Source organism: Euprymna scolopes, chromosome 22 (genome assembly GCF_053919585.1).
Source record: "Euprymna scolopes isolate OS-2025 chromosome 22, ASM5391958v1, whole genome shotgun sequence".
Classification (NCBI taxonomy): Eukaryota; Metazoa; Mollusca; class Cephalopoda; order Sepiida; family Sepiolidae; genus Euprymna; species Euprymna scolopes.
The window spans coordinates 115,977,349-116,005,089 of NC_136503.1; the positions used below are offsets into that span (position 1 = coordinate 115,977,349).

Consider the following 27,741-nt stretch of genomic DNA (forward strand, 5'->3'; position numbering starts at 1 on the left):
AATCCCACCCTTTCACTATAGAGGTCCCCAGGAAAACTACTCAAATAGCATCTTTCATTGGCTCTCATGCCTTTAAAATTCTCTCTTGTTTCCTTGACTGTACCAGCATGAATAAATTTAAATGTAATGTAAAAAACATTTTGCCAAACAACTTGGAATATTCTCTTTAAATTTGGACCCTAATCGCAGTAGCATTTTATGGCTCAGTGGCAATACGTTTTGTCTGGTGTAAATAAAAGTAAAAAAAATTGGAATATTCTTTTCGTTGTTAAAAGCAAAAATTAAATGCATCTTAAGATTTTCTGTTCTCGTTTCTTTTAATCAATGAAGATAAAAATTAAACAAGAATCCTTGATGCTGCCTACATGAATATATGATGACTGAAATGGTTCTTGGAACAAACCTAAAAACCATGGATAAATTTACTTATTCATGCAGTATAATGTTGGTGGCAGTACATGTAGACATTGAAGTCAACTGGCAAAGCTACTGCTCTACCGTAGAAAGCACAGAGGAATTCGGCTACAGACCAAATTTCAGGTACACAGAACTGTGATTTTTATCGTCTTCATGTACGACTGTTTATACCAGACATGCCAAGAAACTGGACCTGAAAATGACCTGCCTCTGTAGATTGATAAAAATCAAGTGGCAAGGCAAGCTATCAGACGCAGAGGTTTTAGCCTGTTCAAGCCTCTTGTCAGCATACACCATGCTGTAACAGTGTTAGGTTTGTTGGGCAAGTCATATATGCTGCAGGCCAGATTCTGCATGTCAGATTCAAGACTCTCAACACAGCTCCTTTACATTGAGCTAGCTAAAAGCAAAAGAGCTGTAGGAGGGCAGTGGAAATGGTTCAAGGATAGCTTGAAAGTGTCTCTCAAACAGGTCTTGTATTCTGACTTGTGCGAAAACATAGCTCAAAAACGGATGTTTCTGGCATACCGTAAGCCATTGCAAGGGGTCATGATTGCTGAATCTGTATGCATTGTGAAATGCAATGGGAAATATACTATTCAAAAAGGCTGCGCAGTCAGCATCTCTGCTGCAGAATCATCCCAGAGGTGCCTATTTACATGTGAGAAATATTTTAGAGCTCAAATTGGATTAATAAGTCATCTCCAGCCCCACTAAACAATCACGTGATTTATGGTCACCTTCACATGCAATAGACGAACATCATTATGGCGGATTTAGTAACTCTTCATTTTCCTTTCTTTCTGTAATATAGGCAAAGAGCAACTTCCATGAACAAAGTTTCTTTCCTAGAGTATCCCGTGAAACAAAATACTATGAAGCTACTTTCTAGCCAACTACAACATGATAGTTTTCAAGTCTAATATAAACAAATATTTGTTGCGTTGTGTTTTGAATAATCAATTCTTCTTCAGAAATCTTTTGCCCATTCCACGATTGTTTCCAATTCTCATGTAATGGCACTCAAAGTCCAACCTTTGATCGCTTTACCAGATGAAGCAGAGCTAAATATTGATTTGGTTTTTAACTTGTATATATTTTATTTAAGTAACATCGGTTTCTTTAAGGCTTTATTCTATATATTTAAATCACACAAATCACGTGCTAAAGTATTCCTTAGTTTTGGTAGGATTGACTTGTGTTAAGAGAAAAATCTCATATTAATTGCTCTAATTAGCTGTAATTTGTAAATAACTCATCAGGTGAAACATCTCTTATTTACTATCTATCATTTTTACCCTCTCTAATTGAACGTTTTAACCATTGTCTACTGTCTCTCCATCTCTGTTTATGAACAGTCGAATGTAATAAAAAAAAGCCGGAAGGAATTAAGATTCGAATAGCCATTATAACCAAAAGGGAACAGAACTACAAGTAGTAATATTATTTATTTCAAAGAGAGTAGTAAGAGGATGATATAGTGAGCAGACTACCCCCCCACTCCCACTGATTTTGTTTTTTTATTTTTTTATATCTAACTGGCTTTATAAACTTACTTTTTTACTTGATGCAAACAATATAATCCAAGCTTAATGGGTAACTTAACAGGTCATATTCTTTTAGCGTATATATATATATATATATATATATATATACGCACACACAAGGGCATTCCAAAAGTAATGTCTCCTATTTTATTCCGGCCAAATAGATCAGAGGGGATTGCAAATTGCATATTGTTATGATGATTGAACTTATGTGTTTATGACCTGAAAGTTCCATCTCTCTGTCGTAGATGTCGATGGTCAACCCCTGTCATGGATGTGCATCAGAAGCAGAGATGTGTTATTGATTTGCTGGAAAAAGTGCGTTGAGAATTTTGGAACCTATGAGGAAGGAGCTCACACACACAGTGATTTTTCTATGATAGTAGATAGATATACAACAAAGCCATTTTTTTTTATTTTAGTTATTTTTTTCTTCCATATTGCTCTGCTCAGATCCATAGTATTTAATGTCAAGATTAAATCAACATAGTATTATGGTTTCGTCTGATCCTTTAATATTATTAATCTATCTATATATCTATAAAAGTGAAATTGTCTGTGTGTGTACATTTCCCTACGAAACTACTCTGTCAATTTTCAGTCTACAGACTCGAGATTTGACATAAGAGGTATTGAAATTTGGGAAAATCTTTTTAATCGGTTTTCGGACAGACATTTGTCTGTCAAGGGGTCAAAATTCAGTGATTTGACCTTTGAAAACTCTACCAAACTTCTCTGCCAATTTTGGGTCTAAACACTTGAAATTTCAGATGTAGGTTACTTGGACATAAGTCAAATCTTTTAATATATATACATATGCACATAAAGTTATGAACAGTACATAACGTCCGAGCAAAGCCGGGCTGAACTGCTTGTAAATAAATATTATTCTTTTATTATTAAATAATTGAATACTGTCGGATTTCTTTCTACCAAATAAAAAACAAGAATTATATATTGAAATATATTGAGACAGCAAATCGGTACCAATAAAGATTACTAAATTTTCTCTGTATTATTTTCTTAAACATTACCTCGACGCTGCAAGCTAGTTCTGTGGAGTGTTAATCTAAGAGTTCTTTTTTTACCCATCTTAAACACTTTTAACAAAAAGTTGTCAGTCAACGATTCTAATCATTTAACCATCATGCGAGCAGCATGAGGATGAAAGTCGTCAAATTAGCAAGTTTTTACTCTAATGTAAAAATGATAATAAAATTGAATTTCTGAAACGTGTGTACATATGGTGAAATATTGTTGAGTGTTGAAATTTTTGGAGCATTATGACAAAATATTAATGATTTTATAAATTTTCTATTTTATTGGATTTATATTTGAATGGAACCCTTTATTTAATCCATGACTAGCCTGGCGTTGCCCTGGTGTTTGGAGGTGTGTGTTGAGCAAAAAAAGAAAAAAAAAAAAAAATTAGTACACAGGCAGGCTTGAACCTGTGACGCGAAGGCGGAAAAGAAAGTGAAAGAAAATCTGTCTTACTGATGCTCCATGATGCGACTGGAAATTTAGCATAGTCAATTGACTTGCAGAAATGGCATCGGAAAATTCGACCCCTCCCTATGCAAAACTGCATAGTTGACGGCGAAGGCATTAATGTTTTTAGCCAATTTTTCGATATTTGTCGTCCGAAGGGTCAAGCTTCAGAACTGTACCAATCTTGTGAAAATCTGTCGCCTCGGTCGAAAGTTTTAGGCAGACATACATACATACATACATAGATTTAAACAGACAGTTGAGATTTATATTATAGACTAGCGGGGGATACCTGGAGTTGCCCGGGTGTTTGAAGGTGTGTTGTTGGAGGGGGGGTAGATCAAAACAAGGCTGCGTGCTTTGAGGTGTAAAAGAAAAAAAAATTTTAGTAGGAAGGTAGGCTTGAACCCCGAAACCTTGACGCTAAAGTGGAAACAAAAGGAAAAAAAACCCAGACACCTAACCATCTCGACCACAAGGGGAGAGGAATTGATAAGCGTGTTAAGTTAATGTTTATAAAGTGAAATTGACAGGTGCGAGGAAGTTAAGTCGCGTGATGTTTGACCTTGAAACATGACATAAGCAATGACTGTTCAGCAGTTAAGATTTTGTGCGGGACAGTTTTTTACCGAACTTTGGGGAAGAAAAAACAGTTCTCCCGTTTATTAGGGGAGTGTCTCGAAATGAAAGCAACTGTCTGATATGACGATGAAAAGCCGACATTGACCAAACGTTTACATTGCTTTCTGGAGGCCACAGGCCGTGGACCAGGGAGCTGGATATTTGAATCGAGTTTCGCTTTCTTTATACCGAAAAATGAAAGCAACATGCAGCGATCCAAAAATGTGAAATATTTAGCTTTTCGGGCAAATTAAATAGACGACCCCCCCCCGTTGTTAACTCGTAGATATTATGATTTAGATGTGATATAAAAAGTTTTAAGGACAAGGGAGCCGAGCGAGCAGCCCCCCTGAAAAAACCTTTTGCAGACATACACAAAAAGTGTACATACATACATACATACATACACACACACATTTTGCCTTTTATATATATAGACTAACAGGGGTACCCGGAATTGCCAGGGTGTTTGTAGGTGTGTGGGTTTGGGGGGGTGTAAAGCAGAACAAAAAGGAAACTTAACCCTGTTTGAATATAAAAAACCGATAAAAAACAGCGATTTTTAAAAATGGAAATAAAAAATAAGGGGGGGGGGAGGCTTGGTGGTAGATAGGCTCGAACCCGGAGGCTTGAGGCCAATAGGCTGAGCATGAACACCTGCGCTACGGCGATAGTAGCAATGTAAGAGCGATTAAAAAGTTTTTAATGAGGTCAAATCAGGTGTTTGGGAGGGCGGTAAATCAGAACAAAAAGGAAACTTAACGATAGCGATTTGAAAAATTGGAAAAAAAAGAGGGGGTTGGTGGCAGGTAGGCTCGAACCTGGAGCCTTGAGAGCAATAGGCTGAGCCTGAACATCTGCGCTATGGCAATCATAACAATGTAGGAGCAATTAAAAAGTGAGTCAACTCAAAAAAGAATAAGTGAAAGAGTTTGATTGATAGGTGGCTGCTTAATGAGGTTATCGCGAGATCTTTACGACGTAAGCAATGGCTATTCAGCAGTGAATATTTTTAGTGCGGGACAGTTTTTAATGATTGTTTTTTTTGGGGGGGACAGGAAGGAAGGAAGGAAGAGCAGCTTCCCTGTTTATTATTAGGGGAGGAGTAATAAAGCAATTGTCTGATATGATGGTGAAGCCGCCATTGACCAAACGAACCGAGTTTTGCTTTTTTTTTTATTATTATCTATAAATATAAAAGCGAAAATGTTTGTGTGTGTGTGTGCGTTTTCATGTATGTCCAAGAAAGGCTTTTTTCCGAAAACCGATTGGTCGCCTCGCAACTTCTTAAAACTTTTTATATCGCGCCTAAATGATAATATCTACGAGTTAACAACTGGGGTCGCCTGTCTATTTAATTTGCCCGACTTTGAAAAGATAAATATTCAACAATTTTCGGTCGCCGCATGTGCATTAAGCTTTTTCGTATAAAAAAAAGAAGCGAACAGACTCGTGGTAAATAAAACACAGTCCCACACTCAAAGTTGACGTCATTAACTCATCAAAAACGGGCACCTGCTGTTAAACGTCGCACGTTTTTTTCACACTTTATTATTTTCCAACTGCGCGTCAAGGCATCGTTTTCTTTTTTTTAAAACAAACACCCGGGACACCCGGCCAACAATTTTTCTTTTCATTTACCCAAAAACACACACACCTACAAACACCTGGGCAACGCAGGGTACCCCCCGCTAGTTATACTGAAAAACGAAAAAAACATGTGGCAATCCAAAAATGTGGAATATTTAACATTTCAAAGTTGTGCAAATTCAATAGACAGGCAGCCTCCGTTGTTAAGTCGTAGATATTACGATTTAGAGGTCATATAAAAAGTTTTAAGAAGGAGCAAGCCGAGCGAGCAGTCCCCGGAAAAAAAAACTTTTGCGGACGTACACAAAAAGTGTACATACATACACACACACACATTTTCACTTTTATATTTATAGATGACATCTTGCTCTCATTCTGTCAGCCGTGACCAGGTAGAAGTCTCAAGTAATTTGTAATTGTATACTTAGTACTGCCTACAGTGAAGATTGAATTTTTAACCTCCAGGAGATTGTCACATGACCTGTAGCGTAACAGATATAAGTGCTTAGTAATTATAAGTTCTAAGTGATAGTCTTCTGGAGATTGTAGGTTCAGTTAGAAATTACTCAAGACTTCTACTCGGTCATGGCTGAAGGAATGAGAGCACGCTACTCCTGTGGATTAAATAAAGGGTTCAGATTCCCGAGTTCAACAAAAATATTTGTAACTGTGACAAGATGCACCTGATGAAGGTCATAGGATACATCGTCCACAGCATCAAAAGATTAACATCCAAGATGAGAATAGTAGTTCATATAAATATTACAAGTTATCCTCATCTAAAATATTGTTCAATTTTCCCATTGAATTGTATCAGAAAGAAATAAAACCTTCCATTTAAAATTTTCTAAATAGCTATAATTTGTAATTAATTGTCCAAGAGATCCATCTCTTAGTTTCTGTCCATAATTTACCCTCCTCTCACTGTATCTTCTCCCCACCTTTGTTTATTTGCTGTTTATCTACTCTAGCTTTGGTTCCTCCTATCGCAATCAAACTTGTTCTCCATTGTTGTTTCCTTTACCTTCCTCTCTTTCTATACTGGCAGAGAGACACAGAAAGAATAGTACTATTTAACCCATAGCTGGAAAGAGAAATAGAAACTAAAAAGATAATGAGCAAAAAGAGATTAATTTTGGAATTTGTCTTTACTTTTTTAATTAAACTGGCTTTGCAAACTTACTTTTTTCTGACTCAAACAATTTAACTTGAACTCAATGGATGATCCGATGGGTCACAGTTTGACCTAGTATTAACAAATATTGATTCAACAGGTTACAGGTAGTCTTAGTCTATAAATTAAAAAAAAAATATTTTTTTAACTTAAAAAGTAAAGTTCTTTATATTTTGTGTCATATGATTGTCTTTAGAACCTTTTTTTTTTTTTTTTTTTTTGCTTGAAATGATCCACTTTAAGAGAATATTACCAATTTATTTAATTGACTTTTCTCCAAACTAAATCTCTACACAACGAATATCTACTCCCTGCTTCCAACTGCGGAAAGATGCAACACTTGGCCAGAAGGTGGGATGGTCGGCCAGCACACAAGAGATACTGCATTCTGCAAAATAAAAAATGTACAAGCAGTCCCATTAGCATTCCCAGGAAGGGGTACTTCAGGCTATTGACCATAAACCAACCTTTCCTCAAACAGAAGATAAATCTTGGGAGTGTGGACCTCCTAGGATTCACTAAAACAAATACCTCAGTCCAACAGAGCAGGCCAGAATAAATTACAACCATCCACCCTCTGTTAAACTGATTGTCGGAGATGTATCCTTAACTGGTATCAACATATCTGAATAAAGATTCTCTAATACAAACCTCCTTAACTTAACTTTTGTTGACATTCACTCAGGATGGATTGAACCGGCTCATCCCAAATGAAGAATTCATGCACGACGGTCTGCAGTGATCAAGCCAGTCCTAAGATCAGTGACGAATACTAGTCGGCAGAAGCTAGGTTTGACATTGTGTGTAACCATGTCTTCAGCTGATCTTCCAAGTGTCGACCTTGGAGTGGTTCTGGAGGTATCGCTTTGGGAATGAACTCTCCTGAGTTGCGATATGCAACCTGGGCAAACCAGCAAAGTCTTCTCTTTAAAAGAGATTGGTTGGTTGAGGCCGATAATTCTGAAAATGAATATATAACATAACACATCCCAACAAAAGAGACATGATGAAACAAATTTCATTAAAAACAATTATTCTAAAAATCAAATTTCATAATAAAAAAAATATTGTAAGAATCAAAAGTTCAATTCAATAAAATCTTGTCCTGATTTATGTATTAGAGATGAAATGATGCCAGCAGACCCACATAATTCGGCAAAGGCAGTATTGGTCGAACTCTTCCAGCCTTTTAAAAACCACAGGTCTCATCATCCAGATTTCACAACTGTAGACGAGGATTGTCTGAACAAGCACCTGATTTTTGTGCTTTTGTGAGGTCAGGTTGAGACCACAGATGCGGACGAAGGCAACTACAAACCTACACAAGAAAGTGAAAGTATATATAAAAAAAAAGCAAGATTTTATTTATGGATCTTTTAATAGAAATCACTTTTGTGCATCATCTATTTATCTATATATAAAACTCAATGCCTATGTGTGTGATGTTTGTGTGTTATAGAAAGATTAAACAAATGTATCCTTTACAGAGGGAGACAATGGAAGTGTTCTGCAGTCTCTAAGTGCATCCCTAAAAGAGGTTTATGAGAGCAGAACCCCTTTAAAGCTTCAAATATATCTTATTTTTATGAAATGTTAATTATAGTTATAACATTTTCAGTAAAAGACAATGAAAATGGTTTCAAATCTCCAAGTGCCCACCTAATCTAAGGGAGATGGTGGAGGTGGGGGTAATGGGCTGAACCTCATTAAAAACTATCCTATTTTAATAAAATTTGTATCATATGTATAAAATTCCTGGGGGAAGACAATGGTAGTGGTCGCTACATTATCCTCTATGTTCCAAATATCTACATGTAATCACCGCTCATGGGGAGACTTCAAATACATACATACAATTTTAATAAAATTTAAACCATATGTAAAAGACATTCAGAATTTTCCAACAGTTTAACTTCTTCCCACTATATTTGAGGGTAAAATGAGAAGAGGGATGCCGTAAAAACAAAATTATATGGTTTATGAGCATAGTGAAAAAGTACATAATGATCCTCTTTCAATCCTGAGCAATGCCGGATCATTCTGCTAGTTTTAAATAAAAGTATCATCTACAGGAACGTGCACAATTTATTGGGTGTATAAATTTGCATTTAATAAAAGAACATGACGACACTTTTACTTCGTTGAAGTTGTGAATTGGTAAATATCCAAAAGCATCGTTTATTTTAATGACATCATCTATTTAGAAATTTTTGTTTCTTTTTTAAGATTAATATCTCTGCCTCCAAGTTTTCCAGTGGATCTAAAACGGCAAAAATTACGAAAAAAAAAAAAAAAAAAGGAAGCTTTGATTCTTTAATACAAAAATCTCAGAAACAAACTAAAAAGAAAAACATACAGATAAAAACATGCAATCATGTTTTCTGTAAAAAAAAACAAAACAAACTTGATTGTCTATATTATATACAGCCTTGTTTGATGTTTGTTATACATATATATATATATATATATATATATATATATATATATATATATATATATATGTCTTTTTTTGTTTTCCATTTTACTTCAGTTCTCAGAAATCAAGAAGTTTTTTGCTGGAGCTAACATTTGGTTTCTATATGAGATACATAAATATCTGAGTGTTGCGGCAAGAATCTCCAATTCCTCTCAAACGTTAGTAAAAAGTGAAGAACACTAATTTTTCTCTCAACAATTTACTAATATATATATATATATATATATATATAAACGTATCTGTGTTTCTTTATCTCCACATTTTCTCATTTTGTCTTATGCTATATTGTGTGCTTCATCCTCATGTATATGTGTGTGTATATATATATATATATATATATATATATATATATATATATATATATATATATATACACACACACATACACACATATATATATATATATATATATATATATATATATAAACATTGGAATTTAATTCTGATGATGAATTATGTATCTTGCTTTTTTATTTCTTTTTTTTTTTTTTCAAATGTTTACATAGTTAATACTCTTAAATAGATGGTTAATTTAGTCCACATGCTTGGGAATAAACATAAATAGAAAAATAAGGCATAAGTTTAAAACTTGTATAAATCTAATTTTTTTGTGTGATTTTCTTTGTTTATTACCTGTCAACTAAATTAACTGTTTATTCAAAGATATTACCGATGCAAAAACAGTTCAGAATAAAAGAAAATGATATATATATATATGCATATATATATATATATATATATATATATATTACTGCACAATTTGTTTCTTTAAATGCATGTTATACATATATACAGTGCCACCAAAAAGAAAATCCACAATTGTCATTTTTTTTCAAAAACCGCAAATTTAAACTAAATTGAATGTAACTGTTTAAACAAGCTATACCTCATTTGATTCATCTTTTATTCCTCTATAATTTTACCTGTTCATATTTAACTTTTAATTGAAATATTCTAGTGTTCACATCAATTTAAAAAATAAAACTTCAAATCAAGAAGGCAAAAAGAAACTCAGCACAATGGAAAATTGTTATTTAAATGTAACTTTAGAACATTAATACAACAGGAACACAATAAACTAGATATTATTTAGTAGCAAAGCCCTTCTACTATTTGACAGCCTGCAAATTTGGGGTCATTCTCTTGAATTAGTCTACGGCATTACTCCGGTGAAAGAGCATCCCACTTCTTAATTTTTGTTCAAAATTCTTCCAGATATGAAATGTTATCATTGCGTAGCTGTTGCTTGATGTAATGCCATACATTTTCGATAGGATTGAGGTCTGGAGATTGTGCAGGCCAATCCAAACCTGGAATATCATGCTATTCCAGGAACCTCTTGACATTGCCAGCTGTGTGAATGGGAGCATTATCCTGCATAAAGATGGGATTATCATCCAAATTCTGACCAAAGTAGGGTAGAAAATGCTCAGTCAACATATTAATGTACTTGCCCGAATAAATTCGACCTTGCAAGCGAGCTATAGGCCCTGGATCATTTGTACTAAGAATGCCCCACACCAAAACTGAACCTCCACCACCTTGCAGCGTTGAAACTGTGCACCTAGGATTAAATACTTTGTCCTTCCTTCGATGAATACTATCACTACCTAGCCTATTGAACTTGCTTTTGACGCTAAAAATCACTTTCGACCAATATGAAGAGTCATGATTTTCATTGCATCTGATGGAGTCCAGATGGCGCATTCTGTTCTTTACAGAAATCATTGGTTTGCATCTTGCAACATATCCTCGCAAATTAAATTCCTTCAATCTGTTCTTAACTGTAGAAAGAGCATGTTTTAACAAGATTACACTGTTGTTGGATTTAGGGAGCCATTTCAAATCTGTTTCTGAGGCTGTGGATCTTGATAGCATTGTCTTCCTTGTAAGAAGTAACTCTATGACGACCAGACGTAAGGGCTTAACAAACACTGCTGGTGTTTTGGTGCTTTTTTTACAGTCATTCATACTGTTTCCTCATCACATTTCAATCTGCGCCCGATTTTTTGATTGGATAAACCAGAAAGGTGGAGATTAAATGAGCTCCTGACGATCACTAAGAGAGACTCGAAGTATATGAACTAAGTGTTACATTGTATGACCTAACAACAGCAAATACGATTAGAGATGCTAAACAGTCGATATTTTAAGCTCATTTGTTGCTTCAGAGTTTCTTTTTGCCTTCTTGATTTGAAGCTAATTTTTTAAATTAACGTTAACATTAGGATATTTCAATTAAAAGTCAAATATGAACAGGTAAAATTATAGTAGAATAAAAGATGATTCAAATGAGGTATAGTTTGTTTAAACAGTTACATTCAATTTAGTTTAAACTTGCAGTTTTTGAAAAAATGACAAGTGCGGACTTTCTTTTTGGTGCCAATGTATATTATACATTTGTTATTGCATAAGACCAACAAGTTCGTTAGTCTTTCTATCACTAGTTTTTCATGTGCTTTTAAGAGTACTGATTTTTTTTCCTGAAGAAGTAAAGTAAAATTTCCTTTTTTTATTGGGAGAAAAAATATTCCTAAGTGCGCATGAAAAGCCATTGATAATGACTCGAACATTCTTGATTGCACTCATGCAACATGTCTAAATGAAGGTTTGCTGCCTAAATATACATTGAGTGATATATATCAATGTAAAATTGCATACATATTTTTCTCTATTCTTATGGTTGATATACTGGTTATTATGTAAATATACTCTGAGAGTTCAGTTCCGAGCCTGAATCCATTTTGTAGACCTCATTGAAAATACTATACATATTTACACAGTTGCTGCTTTTACTCGTTATGCAAAAACAACGACGCGTTAACACTTAATACACACATGCACACACATGAATGTGCAGATATGAAATATTGGAGTAATAAACTGATTCTGTTATTGTGTGTGTCTCTCTGATGTATTGTGAATATATATGTGTAGACAGAGATGCGTAGCAATTGGTCAGTGGTTGTCCTGAAGGCGTATGCATGAGATATGTGCATGGTACTCATGTGGATGTCAGTATGTCAGTTTGAATACTACTGCATAAGTAGGTATTCTGAAATATTTGTTCTGGAGGTATGTTGTGCATGGTTGGGTGCTTGTTCTGGAGGTATGTTGTGCATGGTTGGGTGCTTGTTCTGGAGGTATGTTGTGCATGGTTGGTGCTTGTTCTGGGGGAATGTTGTGTATGGTTGGGAGCTTGTTCTGGAAGCATGTTGTGCATGGTTGGGAGCTTGTTCTGGGTGTGTATGCATGGTTAGGAGTTTATTTTGGAGGCATATGCATGGTTGGGTGCTTGTTTTGTATTGTTGGGTTCTTGTTCTGGAGATGTGTTCATGGTTCGATGACTGTTCTGGAGGCCTGTGCATGGTTGGGTGCTTGTTCTGGAGGTATGTTGTGCATGGTTGTGTCTCTTTTTTGGAAGCATGTGCATGGATAGGTGCTTTGAAAGCTTGTGCACTGGAGTTGTTTGCAGGGATAGCAGGTCAAGAGATGGATATAGTGCTCAAGCTGTGTATTTATTTTAGAGATGTATGCATGAGTAAGTATTCTGAAGGCTGAAGGTGGATGTTTTTTCTGGTGACATATGCATAGGTGTTTTGGGAATGTTGTTTATTCAGGATATGCATGCTGTGCAGGTTTCTATTTTTCCTGGAGGTGTTTGAAGGTGTGTTGGTATTTCTCCAGAGACATTTGCAGGTCTGGATGGATCCTTATTCTGATGTACCCAGGTGTGGAGTTAAATTTTGACAATGGGTATAATTCCGACCATTACTTTCATCCACACTCATATCCAATCATCCACCCATCAACATGGCAAAACAAATGAAATTGTGGGTGTCTAATTGCATACGCATAACTGCATACACAGTTTTTTCTTATATTTTTTTTTACAAACCCGTCTCTACATATAATCAGATAAACAACAAAAACGAAACAAATTTATTTCATGTTTCTTGCTTGGTAAACATGAGTCTCTTTCGACATAACTTTATCTTTATAATAAAAAAAGAAAAAAAGCATTTTCTGGAGTTGAGTGTGTGCCTACATGGGCACATATTGTCTTTTTAATGCTATTGATAATAGATTATCATCACCCGAGCACCCTGGAAGCATTTTAGGAGGGTGGTAACATTCCACTCTCTTATCTTTCAAGCAAAAAAGAACAAACAAAAAAATGTTCTCTTTGTTTTATTCCGCATATTCCAATTTTATTTTCTCAGTTTTCTATAAAACAGCAGGTCAAAATTTTTAGTGTGCAAGGAACTGTTCTCTTGGGTAGAACCGAGAAATCTTGCTGATCAATTCTATGTCATGTCTGTTATAAATTTCTGTGTGTCACAGACTTAAGCATGTGTTATGTTGTGTGTGTCGCAAACTTGGGTGTGTGTTGTTGTGCATGTCGCAAACTTGGGCGTGTGTTGTGTGTTTCACAAACTTAAAGTCTGTTGTGTGTGTCACAGACTTAGGCATGTGTTGTGTTGTGTGTGCAGCATTATAGACTTAGGCATGTGTTGTGTGTGTTGCTAGCCTGGGAGTGTGTTGTGCTGTGTGTATTGCAGGCTTGTTTCCTAAACTTTGTGCCGTATACTTGTGTTTATTAAAAAATGTGTCATAGATTTTGCATATGACTGTGTCTCAGTTGTATGTATCAATAGTTTAGCATTTTTTTATCTAATTTCATAGTCACCAAAATTAACAGTAACAAAAGTTTTCCTTTCATCTTTATAAAAGTTTGCAAATTCTACAAAAATCTTGTTTTTTTTTATGACAGAAATTTAAAGAACATTTTAAAATAATGAAATGAATTAAGATAAATATCATTGAAGTCATTAACTTTTAACATTATTCTCAATTCTTAATGGGTACGTAGTTGATTAGTCTAATCGACGATCATGTCTAAGTTCATCTTTAATCGTGAAATGAAATTCAGCTTAACACAAAGGTACCGATTTATTGTTCATTTGTACTTTTGTTTGCAGAGGTTATATCAGGCCATTGCAACAGGAGGATCTGCACGGACTACAGATCTTTGATGACAATGACTTGCACTAGACCATGGGACAGAACTAACAATCTTGAAGTTAGACATCATTGCGACATACTTCCTGTCTCCCAGTCACTTGCAACTAGGCATCTCCATTGGTTAGGTAATGCTCTCTGATGCAAAGAAAGTGGAAACCATGCCCAGATGGCAAAAGTTTGGGGCAATCAACTAAAAATTTGGCTTGCGATAAGCAAAGCTGACAGAGAAACTATGTTCAATATACAGATCTACAGTTGGACCTGGGACTGGCTTCATATTATCTGCAATGCTTCCGCAAACAAGAGATAATGAAATGTGGTGATCAGAGATGTGCGGTATTTCTTTGATGCTGGTTAAGCCCACTTCCAGTGAAATTAATTCAAGTAAATATGCTTGTGTGAACTATAGAAATTTACAAACATAATTCATATATCTATTTGGATTTATTACGTTTATTTCCATGTTCATATTGTTAGGAAAGTGTTCGACACTGCCTATAAAAATATGTAAGTAGGAGTTATTTCCCTTGCATCCCATGAAAGTGATTTGCCCTTTAAATCAATAAAAAAGTGGATTTCTGCTTAACTTGCTAGAACATAGATTCCATAAACAAAGCTTGTATCCTAGAACTGCCCACCTGTGGAACTCTGTTTCACTTGTCTGCTTTCCAGCTGATTACAATATTGTTGTCTTCTAGTCCAACATAAGTTCTTGTTGAACTGTCCTCTTAAATAATTTAGCCTTTGTCCTCGAGTGTAAAAAAAAAAAATGAAAAAATGCCTATCATGGATATGAGTTGTGTTTTTTTTTAATCAAAATCTGCCTTTTTTTTTTTTTTTTTTGTATTATTAAGCTAATTTTCCTCATGACAGTTCTCTCTGAAAACTGAAAATGTAAATTTGTTAAAACCTCAAGATGAGTTTAGAGGAGTTAGATGACTTTTGTTTCATCAAAGGATGACTTCCTGTCCTCCACCCCATATATTTATGCACTCAGAGTCTTTTAATTTTGACTTTCTAAGTTAAAACTGATTGGAGTTGTTCAGGTAAAAAGTTATATTTTGTTCTGCCCTATCTCCAGATATACAAGGGGTAGCATGGCCCTCAGGTTGGGAAATTCATAACAATTTTAACTTCTTGTTCTATTAGCTACTCTCATCTCAGCATTTAAGCGGTTATGAACTAAGAAAACATACTCTACTTAAATGTATGAAATCACCATCGTGTTACACATGTGATTTCATTTCACAATGTCGTTATGACAAAGTATGATCCAATGATCACCTTCGTGGTTGCACTATAATAAAACAAAATGAAAAGAGTACTTGAGGATTATCTGGTCTGCTTGAAATCCTAGTTGGTCAGGCTATTCATTAACTTTCAAGATTGCAAGTTTGTATCACCTATATCAAGAACAGCTGTGACCCTATGATCACCTTCATAGTCGCACTACAATAAAACATGAAAAAAAGTACTTGATGTAAATCAGTTAAGTTCTTAGGGTGTGTGTGTAATATTATTACATAGTGTAGAAAATAGGATCCTCAAACGTTGTCCATCACTGTTTTGTTGTGTCAATACTAGTTTCACCTGACCTTTTTTTTTCACACGGAGGTTACCACTTATCAAGGCTCGGAAGCCACTCGCGGGTAAGGGTTATTGCGTGTGCAGTAATCAATGGGATAGTATCGTAGTAATCGTTAGTATTGGAGATTTGATAAAGTGTCTTACTTAAGAGGGCGGTTCATCAGGAATTTGTTTATGTTGGGCTTGAAGACATCTAAGTTGTAGTTAGGTGGGAAACAGGCAAACAGAAGAGAGTTCCACAGGCGTGCACTTCTAAGAAAGAAGCTTTGTTTATGGAATCTACATTTTGATTTAGGCACAGATAAAGAGTGGGGAAAATTATTGACAATGGTTTCAGCTAGACGGGTGTTTATCGTGAAAGATTGGCGAGGGAGGACCAGAGATTGGAGCTCAGACGAGCACTTGCCATAGAAATAACGATAAAACAAAGACAGACTCGCAACATCTCTTCTGTGGGAGAGAGGTTGCAGGGAAGAGAAAAGAGCATCCCCGCTAAGCCATGAAGTCTACCTTAACTCTGATCTCTCTTGGGGAATCTCTGAGCCACCAACTGTCGTTCACTGTCCCCAACTCGAGACTGTCTATTACTGTTGTAAAATTCACCCCCACTCCTAAAACTGTCAGTAAACTAACTTTAAGTATATTGACCTTTATGTCTGGTCCATTGTCCAAATCACTGCCACACCTTGATTAACAATCCTATTTTAGCTACCTGTGTGTTCCTTGATGAACCACTTCCTCTCCATTGTCTTTTCTACTAATCTTACTTCCTATACCTTTGCACTGATCTCCTTATTTCCTCTTTGTGTTATAGTTTTTCCTTTTTTTACTTAACAACTTTGGAGGAGGATATCCATACTGTCACAATTGTTCTCAAGACAGTTACTAAGACTCCTAAACTGCTAAATCTTAATATATTGATCTCTATGTCCGGTCCATTGACCGTCACTGCCACACCTTGATTAACAATCCTATTTCAGCAGTCTTTGTGTTCCTTGATGAATAACTTCCTTCCCATTGTCTTTCTAACCTCATTTTCTATAACCTTTTGTTCTGCTGATCAACTTATTTCTTCTTTTTTTTTTGTTTCCTAACATGTAGGGGAGGGAGAGGGGCGTCGATAGTATCACTAAAGATCCTATCAAAAAATCACTGTATATAAAACTCAGTGTCAGTGTGTTTGCTATTTGTATATTTTTTATAGAAAGATTAGAGAATCTACATAAGATTTTAAAGTGTATTCTTTTGTAAAAATTATCAGAAAAGACAATAGAAGTGTCCTTGAATTTCTAAGTGTATCTCTAACAGGATCTATGAGGGCATAACCCCTTTAGACTTCAAATATATCCTATTTTTAAGAAATATAAATCATATATATAAAATGTTTTTGAAAGACAATGGAAGTAGTCCCTGACCTCAGAACAGGACAGAACCTTTTAAGAACGTGAAATTATATATATATATATATATATATATATATATATATCCGATTTTAATGAAATTTAAATCATATGTATAAGATATTAATTCAGAAGTTTGTCCAACATTTCAGGTTCCTCTGCCTATATTAGGGGCAAAACAGGAGGAAGAGGGAGGCAGTAAAAACAAAGAAATTAATATTGTGTTATGAGTATGAAAAACAGTACATTGTAGTGATCCTCATTAAATGTCATTTTGCTAGTAAGAAGAGAAAAAATACCTTTTAGACACAAAGTTGTTCTGAAATGCAATGCCTGTACTTTGTATTCATTGAATTTTGTCAGTGTTTTATAGTATTATTCATTTTGTGTCTGTGTGTTGCTGTGGATTCCTTGCTGGATTTGAGAGGAAGATTTAAATTTTACTTTTGGCTTTTTTTCATTGGCGCCATTGCTAGGAATGGATGTGGAAGTGGGGGGTCTATATAATAGACATAAAATTAATTGCTGATTCCTCATTCTTTTACTTAGTTTCTAGAATATATCTTACTTTTCCTGACAAAAATCGTGTCCATTTATCAAACTCTGAATATGGTATATTTTTTGTTTGTTCATCCTTCAAAATTCAAAATAAAATTTAATCATTTCATCTTCATTTTTTATTTAACTCTGATTATGTTGATTTTATTTTTTACTTTTTCTTTCAAAAATGTAACATGAAATTATTTTTTTGTATTTTAATATAAATGTATTTTTACCAAAATTCAGTTTTTTGAAAAAAAAAAAATTATAAATTTTTTTTTGTGCATATCCCCCCCCCCAAAAAAAAAATTTGTCTGATATTTTTTTTCTACAAAAATTCCATTACCTTTTCTATTATAAGTTCATTCTAAATATTTATCAAAAATTCAAACAAACAACCAAAAAAAATTCCTCCATTTTTCTCAAATAGGAGATTCTCTACTCCTATGACAGTCACAGTCATGATCTAACATACCATTAGTGACCGTATCTGCATCCGGAGTCTTTTTTTCTGAACTAAATAACAGCATAGCAAGCCGACATACTAATTCTATGAGTTCCATAACTGTCAAGACCGATATTCCCATCCAGAGACCTAGTGTTCCCCCAATATCGGCAAACAAGTCTGCCAGTTCGTAAGCCGGCATTTGTCTGAACTCTATTATGCTCAAATCTTCAAGGTAGACATTCAATCGAAGAAGGTTCTGTCGAATCATATTGGATGCACGGATTTGCTTATCCTTGTCGCTTGCATTTAGCCGTTGGTTAGCTTGTTCAACAAAACTTGGTTTTGGTACTTCGGTCGTTTCCAGAATTGGGACGCTTGTAACTGATGCCACTGACCTTGCATTCATTTCCCGTGATGTTGTATCTTCAGGTTTAGGGGTTGGCGGCGGCTCATGGACTTGCCCTAAACTTGCGAGGTACACAAGCAACTTGTACGCCTCATAGAGAAAAGTCTCGTTGATTTTATCGCCGTAGAAGACTTGAAGTGCGTTTAGTTGATTAAATTCCAGCGGCCAGTAGGAGAGGGATATTGATTTTTGATATGTCGTCTCTTGGCAAGGCTGAAAACATTTGCATGAACTTTCATAAGCCCTGTTCCGTGTGAACTCTTTGAGAACTCGCTCTTCACACGCAAGTTCTGTCAGGTTGATTTTGGTTGCGTTGTACTTTTCCGGATGTTGCAACATGTCTTTCCAATTCACCTGGTTTTCTATTTGCCCACAAAATGTATAATTCTCCAGCGCCATTTCTGGTAGATTCGAAGAACGGCAGCCACAGGTTGTAATCACAATGCTTTGTTTGCAGAGTTCAAGACATGAGAAAACCGTGTGCGTATATTTTGAAGAATTCTTTAATGTGCTGCTTTCACAATTTCCATACGGATCGGAAAGGCGTGCATGCATTATAGTCTTAAGTCCAACTGAGGATGAATAACCTGGTGGTACGTCAAACCCATGGTCCACAGGACTCGGCATTGTGTTTGGGGGATGCACCACTACACGAGCCCCGGCACTGTGCTCTATATTAGATTTAATGTTATACGAACCGTAACCACCAACAGGTGGGTCATCATTGTCTAAGGATAAAATCAAAGAAAGTCCGTTTTGTGGGCCCGTAGAATGCGTCAACAGTCGTCCACCACTTTGTTGGCCACTGTTAAATGTATAGCAGTTGAAGTAGTGACCGTCAAAGTATTTTGTGAAGTTCTGTGCTGTGCAGATTTCTTGATTGTATTGGCAATGAATGAGGAAGTCATTAATGTCTCGGCCCAAATACTGCGCTTCTTCTGCAAGATTTTCATATACGCTTTGAACTGTATGAACACGGTCGTTCTGTTGTCCAAAATCATATTTTTGTATGAAACGAAGCCACTTGCCCAATTCCGATGTTTCTGAAGTCAAAAGTTCCTTGGTTTTGGTCAGTGATATTGGCGCTATATTGCAGACTGTGATGGCAGGAAATTCAACATCCATACCGTCTTTCATCTTTGAGACTTCCACAACTTGAAAGTCAAAGTACTTGCGCACCAGTAATGAAAGTTGCAGTGTAGCTGCAGTAAACCCCACGATCACCAGCAAGGCCCACATAACCTTTCGTGGTGTTTGTGTGGCCGTAGCAATTTTGGCCAGGCCGTGGGCATTACTCTCAGAGCCGAGTTCTTGAATAAGGTTCAGCGCTCGTTGATTGCGTCGTTCCATATTTCGTTTCATTGTTCTTGAAGGGTTGCCATGGAATTTACCAAAGGCAGATGATCTCATGTGTCGTGACTGGTTAGACCTGGAACGAAAAAAAATTAAAAATAGAGTAAATAATGATACATAAAAAATGGATTTATGAAGAAACAAATTATTGGAATTCTCAAAAGTATTAATAGTATGATAGTGATACTATTGAAGGTTGCCCCCCACCACCCAAGTGGTAGAAAGTAAAAAACAAATATAGAAAAAAATATAACAAAAAAAGAGGAAAGAAGTTTATCAACAGAACAATGAAGAGAAAGTTGTTCACCAAGGTACACAAAGAAGCTGAATAGGATTGTTAATTAACGTGTGTGGAACAAAATATTGGTCAATATATTTAAAGTTTACAGACAATAAGTTTTGCGACAATTTATAAGTTAGGAATAGTTTATGGACAATCTTGGGTTTGTGACAGTTGAAGACAGTTTCTAGTCCGGTACAGTGGAAAGCAAGAGAGAACTTTAGGAGATTGAGATGAACTGACATCAAGTGATGAATACGGCCTTGACAGAACGTAGATGTAGACTTTAGTATGTAGAGGGCCGATGGTGTCACACACACACATCCAGAGTGCAACTGATATTTACATAATGTGTTGGAGTTTGTGTTTTTTTTTGTGTTTTATTTGGGAGAGACAAAGACACGGCCACCACAACAAACACCCACAAAGTATTTTTTTAATTGCCATTACTCTGGATGTATAATATGTAAAATTAAAAAAAAAAAAAATTCATTATTTGGGAGTTAAATAGCGATATATATCATTTAATGTTATCAAGAAGTTTACACATTTTTAAATGTTAGAAGGTAAAGGAAATTAAAGTGTTATTTCCCTTATGCCGACTTCAGTTGTGTGTGTGTGTACAAAGAGAAAAATGGGCTGGGCAAAGAAGAATGAGGAAGTTGTGAGGAAAAAAAAAAGAGGATAAAACTCATGATTTTGCTCTGGGCAATGCCAGGTACCCTTGCTAGTTAGTTCTAAGTACAGTGTAATTACGATTACTTCCAATCACACTTTTTTCAGGTGTGTCTTATTGAATGTGCAAAATATTGAACTGAACTCCTTACTCAATCCATAGGAGTATCTTCAATAATTCATAATTGTATTTTAAGTATCGTCCATCAACCTCTAGAAGATGGTCACATCAAACTGGTTATAACTTTGCAATTTTTTTTCGTTGTGCCATGGGATTTTGCAAATAATTCTTGTATGAATTTTAGCAGTTTTAAACCTATTTTTGTTTTCGATGTGTAAGTTCACTACTTATTGCATGTATTTATTTATAATAATAAGCATGTTCAGATCAACATGGTACCTTAGGTTTCAAGCTGTGAGAGCTCATAAATAAATGTTACGCTCCTATTATTAAATAATCGAGCACGCTATTGGATTTCTTTCTACTAAATGAAACCAATAAATAAATAGATATGTATATATAACAAGAGTTGTATAGATCTAGTATTACACTATTGAGTTATTAGGGAAAAAAAGCCGGCATTATATAGATATAAGGATATATGAATCATGAACATTTAGATTAGAAATGTAGAAAAAAAGTATACAGAAAAAATTGAGAAAAATTCAAGTATATATCTGTAGAGAATAAAATAATGGGGAAAATATATATCTATAATATAAAGCTGAACGTCTGTGTGTGTGTCTGGTCACGAATAGGCTCCTATATGGTTGACTATTATAGAAAACTGATCACATATAATGATAGAAGATGTATCGAGACACAGGAATAGGTTTGTTTGATCTGACAATGATGATTCATTAAAATTGTGGGGTCTACGTTCACGCCTGTCCACAAAGTATGGAAATAAAAAAATTTAAAAATTAAAAAAAAAAAAAAACGTTTACAAGTGTTTTTGATATAGATGTACATAATACTACTTTGATAAGTATGTTTTAACTTAAATAACGATGGTATAATAAAATTGTGGGGTCTGTGTTCGCGCCTGGCCTCCATAGAATGGAAATAGGCACAAATTTTAATAAAGACTTTTCATATCTATCTGCGTAAGTATACTTTGATAATTATGATTCAGTTTGAAATATGGTATAATAAAATTATAGAGTGTTCGTTCGCGCCTGACCTCCATAGAATGAAAATATGTCACAAAGTTTAACAAGGTTTTTTAATATAGATCCACAGAATATTATGATAAGTGTTTCAGTGTGAACAGGTATGATATAATAAACTAGGGAGTTTATCTATTTTATTTTTACTTTCATGATATTTTGCTTTGGTTTTGATACCCCCAAATTCGAAGCTATCTCTTTACAACCCTTCCTTTTCATAACCTATCATACTTTCATAAATCAGAGTCCATTTTCTGTAGGCTGAAACCAGTCAACGACGGGTACTTTTTCTAGTACATATATATATATATATATATATATATATATATATATATATATATATATATATATATAATGCATGCATATACACGTTTAATTATAAAGGAATATATACTTTTAATGTATATTTCAATAAATATTTTTCCAAATTGCCAGGATTAATTAAACTCAATAAAAATGAATTTACACTTTCAGAGCATATATATCGGCAGTAAACATACCAAACCAAAAATGTATTTATATCACACACATTTTATTTTATTATGAGTATAATTTGTCTTACAAGACGAATACTACTCATAATAAAATCAAATGGGTGTGATGTAAATTTGGTTTGGTATTTTTACTTCTGATGTGTTTATAGAAAATCACTTGTTTTTGCCTTTCTTTCTCAACTCCATTCTCATTTCCATTTCTTGCATTGTTATAGCCTTCTAATACTTCCCTAAATACATATCACACACAATACTTGAAGCAAACTCCATTTCATTAATAATTATTTTTTAGTATATTTGAGATTAACATCCAAAATGAGAAATCATTCGTATAATCCAAATCCAGCATATGATTTGATTGTATTGTGTTGGTGTATATCATTTTTTCCCCATTTTCTCTTCTCCCTCCTTCTCACAAACATGCACATATTTTCGTAGATGAGAAAGCAGCAGATTCATTATTTTTTATTTATTTTCATTCCGATCATTTTTTTCTCTTGTGTTAGTCAAAACTTCAGCAAAACTCCTATTTCCTATTCGAAGTATTGTGTGTGTGTATATATATATATATATATATATATATATATATATATATATATATATACACACACACACACATACACTAGCAGGCTGCCCAGCATTGCCTGATTATAATACATGCTTAAATATGCTTCCTGCAGATTTTGTATTTATTATTAGAGAGCAAATTTCGTTGTACCCAATATATATATATATATATATATATATATATATATATATATATATATATATATAGTAATAATTTCAAAAATTAAAAAAAAAAAATGACTTTGGTGCCATCTGTTGGAATTAAAACCAAAACATTCAGTATTTCAGATTTCATTGTTACTGCCTGAGCTGTCGCAAGATGGATAAAAAAAAGGCTAAAAATGAAGCAAGTTCTAACTAAAAATGTATTTGTGCGCATGCTCAGATCACTGCCAGTCGATTTACTCTTGCCAAGGTCAATTGTATTTTTTCAATTTTCACCCCTTAGCAACTATTTCTATAGGCTAAAAACAAAATGGAAAGTGTTCCTAAGGTCCACATACCCTATATATATCAGGTTTCAAGTTTGAAAACCAAATATTAAGAGAAATTCGGTAGAGAAGTTTTAAAAACAAGGTCACTTTTCTTTATATATTAGCAAGCCGCCAGGCTTTACCTGGTGATAAAATACGCATAAATATTATATTTTAATTCATGCAGATTTCTTATTATTATAGAGCCAATTCTCTATTAATTATTATCTAATATATAGTATTGAATTCAAAAGTTATAAAAATATGTAATTTACATGCCATCTGCTAAAATCAAAAGTGTTTATATATATATATATATATATATATATATATATATATATATATATATATATGACTTGTCTATTGTTATATAGCAACTCGCTATTGATAGATAGTAATGATTGCAAAAGTTATAAAAAATATATGATTTAGGTACCATCGACTAGAATTGAAACCAGAACGTTTAGTGTTCCAGCCTTAGTTGTTATTTATCTCTCCAGCATCATTATCATTTGAGCTTCCGACAGATGGACACAAAAGATTAAAAATTAAGCGGCTTTGAGGTATGAATGCGTAATTTTGCGCATGTGCAAAAATAATGGCATAACATTTTATTTGACTAACCCAACCAAGATCAACTGTTTTTTTTTACTTCAATTTTGACCCCTTAGTAGCAATTTCTGCCAACTAAAAAACAAATTGAAAGTATGCTGCAGGCCATTCATTTGTTATATGTATGTGTATGCATTTATATGTATGTTGATATGCATATGCATTTATGTGTATGGATATGTGTGTATGAATTTGTATGTATGTGTATATGTGTATGTGTATGCACTTATATATAAATATGTATGTGTGTGTATGTTTATCTATACAGGATTTATTCCTTAACTCAACCGATCATTCTGAATGTTGGAACATAGCTGCTAGGCATAAAAGGTCGTAATGTGGGCTATATTTAGTTCAATTTAGTTTCATACAAAGGGTGCAAAAAGGGGGTGGAAGTCCTTTGTGAAAATTCAGATACCTCTGGTCTTAGTAAAATTTAAATATTAAACACATCAATAAATAATTCTACAAATATTTTTAGGAGGCATAATGTGGGCACAACCTCCCATTTGGAAATGAAAATGTTTCAGATTTGTAATAAATTTGATGGTTATCACACAAGATTCCCTGAATTTAAATTTTTCTTGAGACCACTTAAGCCTAGCTGTATGAGATAGATAAGTTAGTTTGGAAATCAATTTTTAAAGGTCGTCCAACACATATGAAACAAATATTAAACTGATGATGATGATGATGATGATTGACTGTCTGTCTGTCTGTCTGTTTGAATGCACATAGCACATTAGCATTTTTCCCAGCAAAAAAGTGGAATCCTGTAGCAAGAGGAAACCGCTTACTGTGTGCCACTATACATGTAGATATTTCCTATGCTAGGTTTTGTTTGTTCCACTGGTGGCCAGCCTCACTCTTCACCCGTTCAACCTTATTGGGACACTGGTTGAGTTACTAATAATCTGACTCTCAATACGAAATAGACATCATTTTGCAAAATAATTTTATTCATTCCGACATTGTAATTTCCTGCCTTTCATTTTGTGTCTTATTTATCACTTTTTGTCTGTAAACCTTTATTAATGTGAATGTGTTTATTAATGTGAATGTGTTTATTAATGTGAATGTGTTTATTAATGTGAATGTGTTTATTAATGTGAATGTGTTTATTAATGTGAATGTGTACGTTGCTCTCTCTTTACTTATCTCCTTTTCTGTTTAATATTTGTACATCTCTCATATCAGGGCTCTATGGACAAATTTTTTATCTTTAGTTGACCTTTGACAACTAAATATTTTCGTTTATTAACCAAATAGAAAAGTTACTAGCCAAACCCAAATGATTTTTTAGAATATGACATCTTCATTCTATGTACATCATAAACATTTTTCTGTTTTATTTCTTTAAATAAATGTAATTCTAAATCTAATCTAAAAAAAACCTGGATTCGATTCTCAGCGACATTCTCTGCTCTAACCACATTCCATCCGGTTCTCGAGAACTCAACGGCTCGACTCTCTCAAACATCTTAACTCCCGGCCTTATATTATCTGATTTATGCAAATTAATGTGCGGTCGAACCTGATGATTTGTCGCCTTCTCATGTCCCATCGCTCGGGTTTAGAGTTCGCACATGCAGCCCACCTCCATGACTGCGTTCACACTACAATTTTCACTACACTAAATATACAACTAATTTTATGTCGATACATGAAGGTATAAACATTCTAATTTCTTCAGATATTTTTTTAAACAGTCTTTGTAAAAAAAAATAAAAATAAAAAAGAATATATTGTTCTATTAAACTTCTATTGTTTAAATAATTTAACTTTGTTCGTTTTATTAAAAAAAAGAGTTGAAAAGATATTTTTCACTCAGTAGTGAGGCTTGGAAAATTGTCAGTGAAAGAAATACAATTGCCAAAAGATAAGTGTTTCATTATTTTTAGTCGTCACTTTGAAAAATCACTCGCAAATATGACTGTTTCACTCGCAATATAGAGCCCGGCACATATATATATATAAATATATATATATATATATATATATATATATATATATATATATATTATTAATTTATTGTTAATTATTATTTATTTTTAAAGAGTTTTTTATTAAATAAGTCTGAAGAAAGACTGTTCTTGTGAAAATTTTCAAACAACATATTGTTTGAATTTGTCCAAATGGTCTTGAAACAATTGTAACTAACAATAAAATACACTTTTGTTGCTATCAACCCATTTCTCGAAGTCTTGGTTTTTGTTAAAACAGTAATATATATATATATATATATATATATGATTGCTATTTCTTGACAGAAGCTTGCCATCTCTTCAGGTTGATGTTGGGCATCCGTGTGCACATAGATACTTCACAAGTTCATTATATTCCAAAATTACAACAAAAATTAGTTTATAAAAAATCTATTTTCAAAGGAATAAATCCTATCATCAAAAAATATTATTGGTAAATATTAATTAAAAAAAAATTAATCAATTATGTGTTCTGAAAGAAATAAAAAAGTTCATCAGAGCATTGTGACATGCTAATTATCACGGTTTTCCATTAGAAGCAGTTTGCTCAAAATGGACATTAGAATACATTTTTTTTACAAGGGAGCCACCACTTACCTGCAAGGCCACCGATAATAAAGGTTAATAAATGTAAAATAGTAGTTAATAATCGTTAATGGTGTAGACTGGGTAGAATTTGGATTATTTAAGGGGACGGCTCAATAAGAACTTGTTTACATTGGACTTGTAATCGGCTGGTAAGCAGGCCAGTGGAGCAGTATTCCACAGGCGGGCAGTTTTAGGAAAGAAGCTTTGTTAATGGAATCTGCATTTAGATTTAGGCACAGATAGAGAATGGGAGGAAATTGTTGATATTGGTTGTAGCTAGTTGTGTGTGTGTGTGTGTGTTTTGTGAAAGTTTGGCAGCATGTAAGATTGCTCTTAAGTTTACCTTTATATCTCAACGAAGCATGTTTTTCCGGAATGAAGTTGACAGTACAAGAGAGCTTTAGGCATTCCCTCATCACTTATTCTGATCATGTGCCAAGCCCAGTGTAGCTGAGACTGCACAAGGAATGGCCCAATTACATTGGTTTTACTCTTAACAAAGAAGTCAGCATTGGCCATATTGTCTTTCGGAGTAAGCCCTCATGTTGGGCAAAGACAACTTTGTGAAAAACATCTGTCTTATGTGTGTGTGTGTGTGTGTGTGTGTGTGTGTGTGTGTGTGTGTGTGTGTGTGTGTGTGTGTGTGTGTGTGATAAGCAATCCAGATCTCAGCACTATGCAAGAGAGTTGTAAGAACAATAGTTTGATACACCCCCATTTTATACCTTTATTTTATAATTTCGTCGTCAAAATTAGCATCTGAGTTTACTTTGCTGTCCAAGTATATATATATATATATATATATATATATATATATATATA

General features: G+C 34.2%; 2 protein-coding genes and 1 long non-coding RNA gene across 8 annotated transcripts in view; 2 read left to right on the forward strand and 1 right to left on the reverse strand.

The window, feature by feature from the left end:
• The window catches only part of LOC145243682 (integrator complex subunit 13-like), a 1,170,185-nt gene that overhangs the window by 50,084 nt on the left and 1,092,360 nt on the right, over window positions 1–27,741 (forward strand). The window lies entirely within an intron of this gene.
• The window catches only part of LOC145243684 (uncharacterized), a 701,194-nt gene that overhangs the window by 22,907 nt on the left and 650,546 nt on the right, over window positions 1–27,741 (forward strand). The gene's annotated exons all lie outside the window — the stretch shown is intronic.
• Window positions 13,495–27,741, reverse strand: part of LOC145243683 (FMRFamide-activated amiloride-sensitive sodium channel-like) — a 531,594-nt gene continuing 517,347 nt past the window's right edge. For all 4 annotated transcript variants that reach the window (XM_080106737.1, XM_080106738.1, XM_080106739.1 and 1 more), the window contains one exon: window positions 13,495–20,151. In XM_080106737.1, the coding sequence (XP_079962863.1) occupies window positions 18,291–20,151 (1,861 nt within the window). In that variant the 3' untranslated portion in view covers window positions 13,495–18,290. The remainder of the gene's footprint in view (window positions 20,152–27,741) is intronic.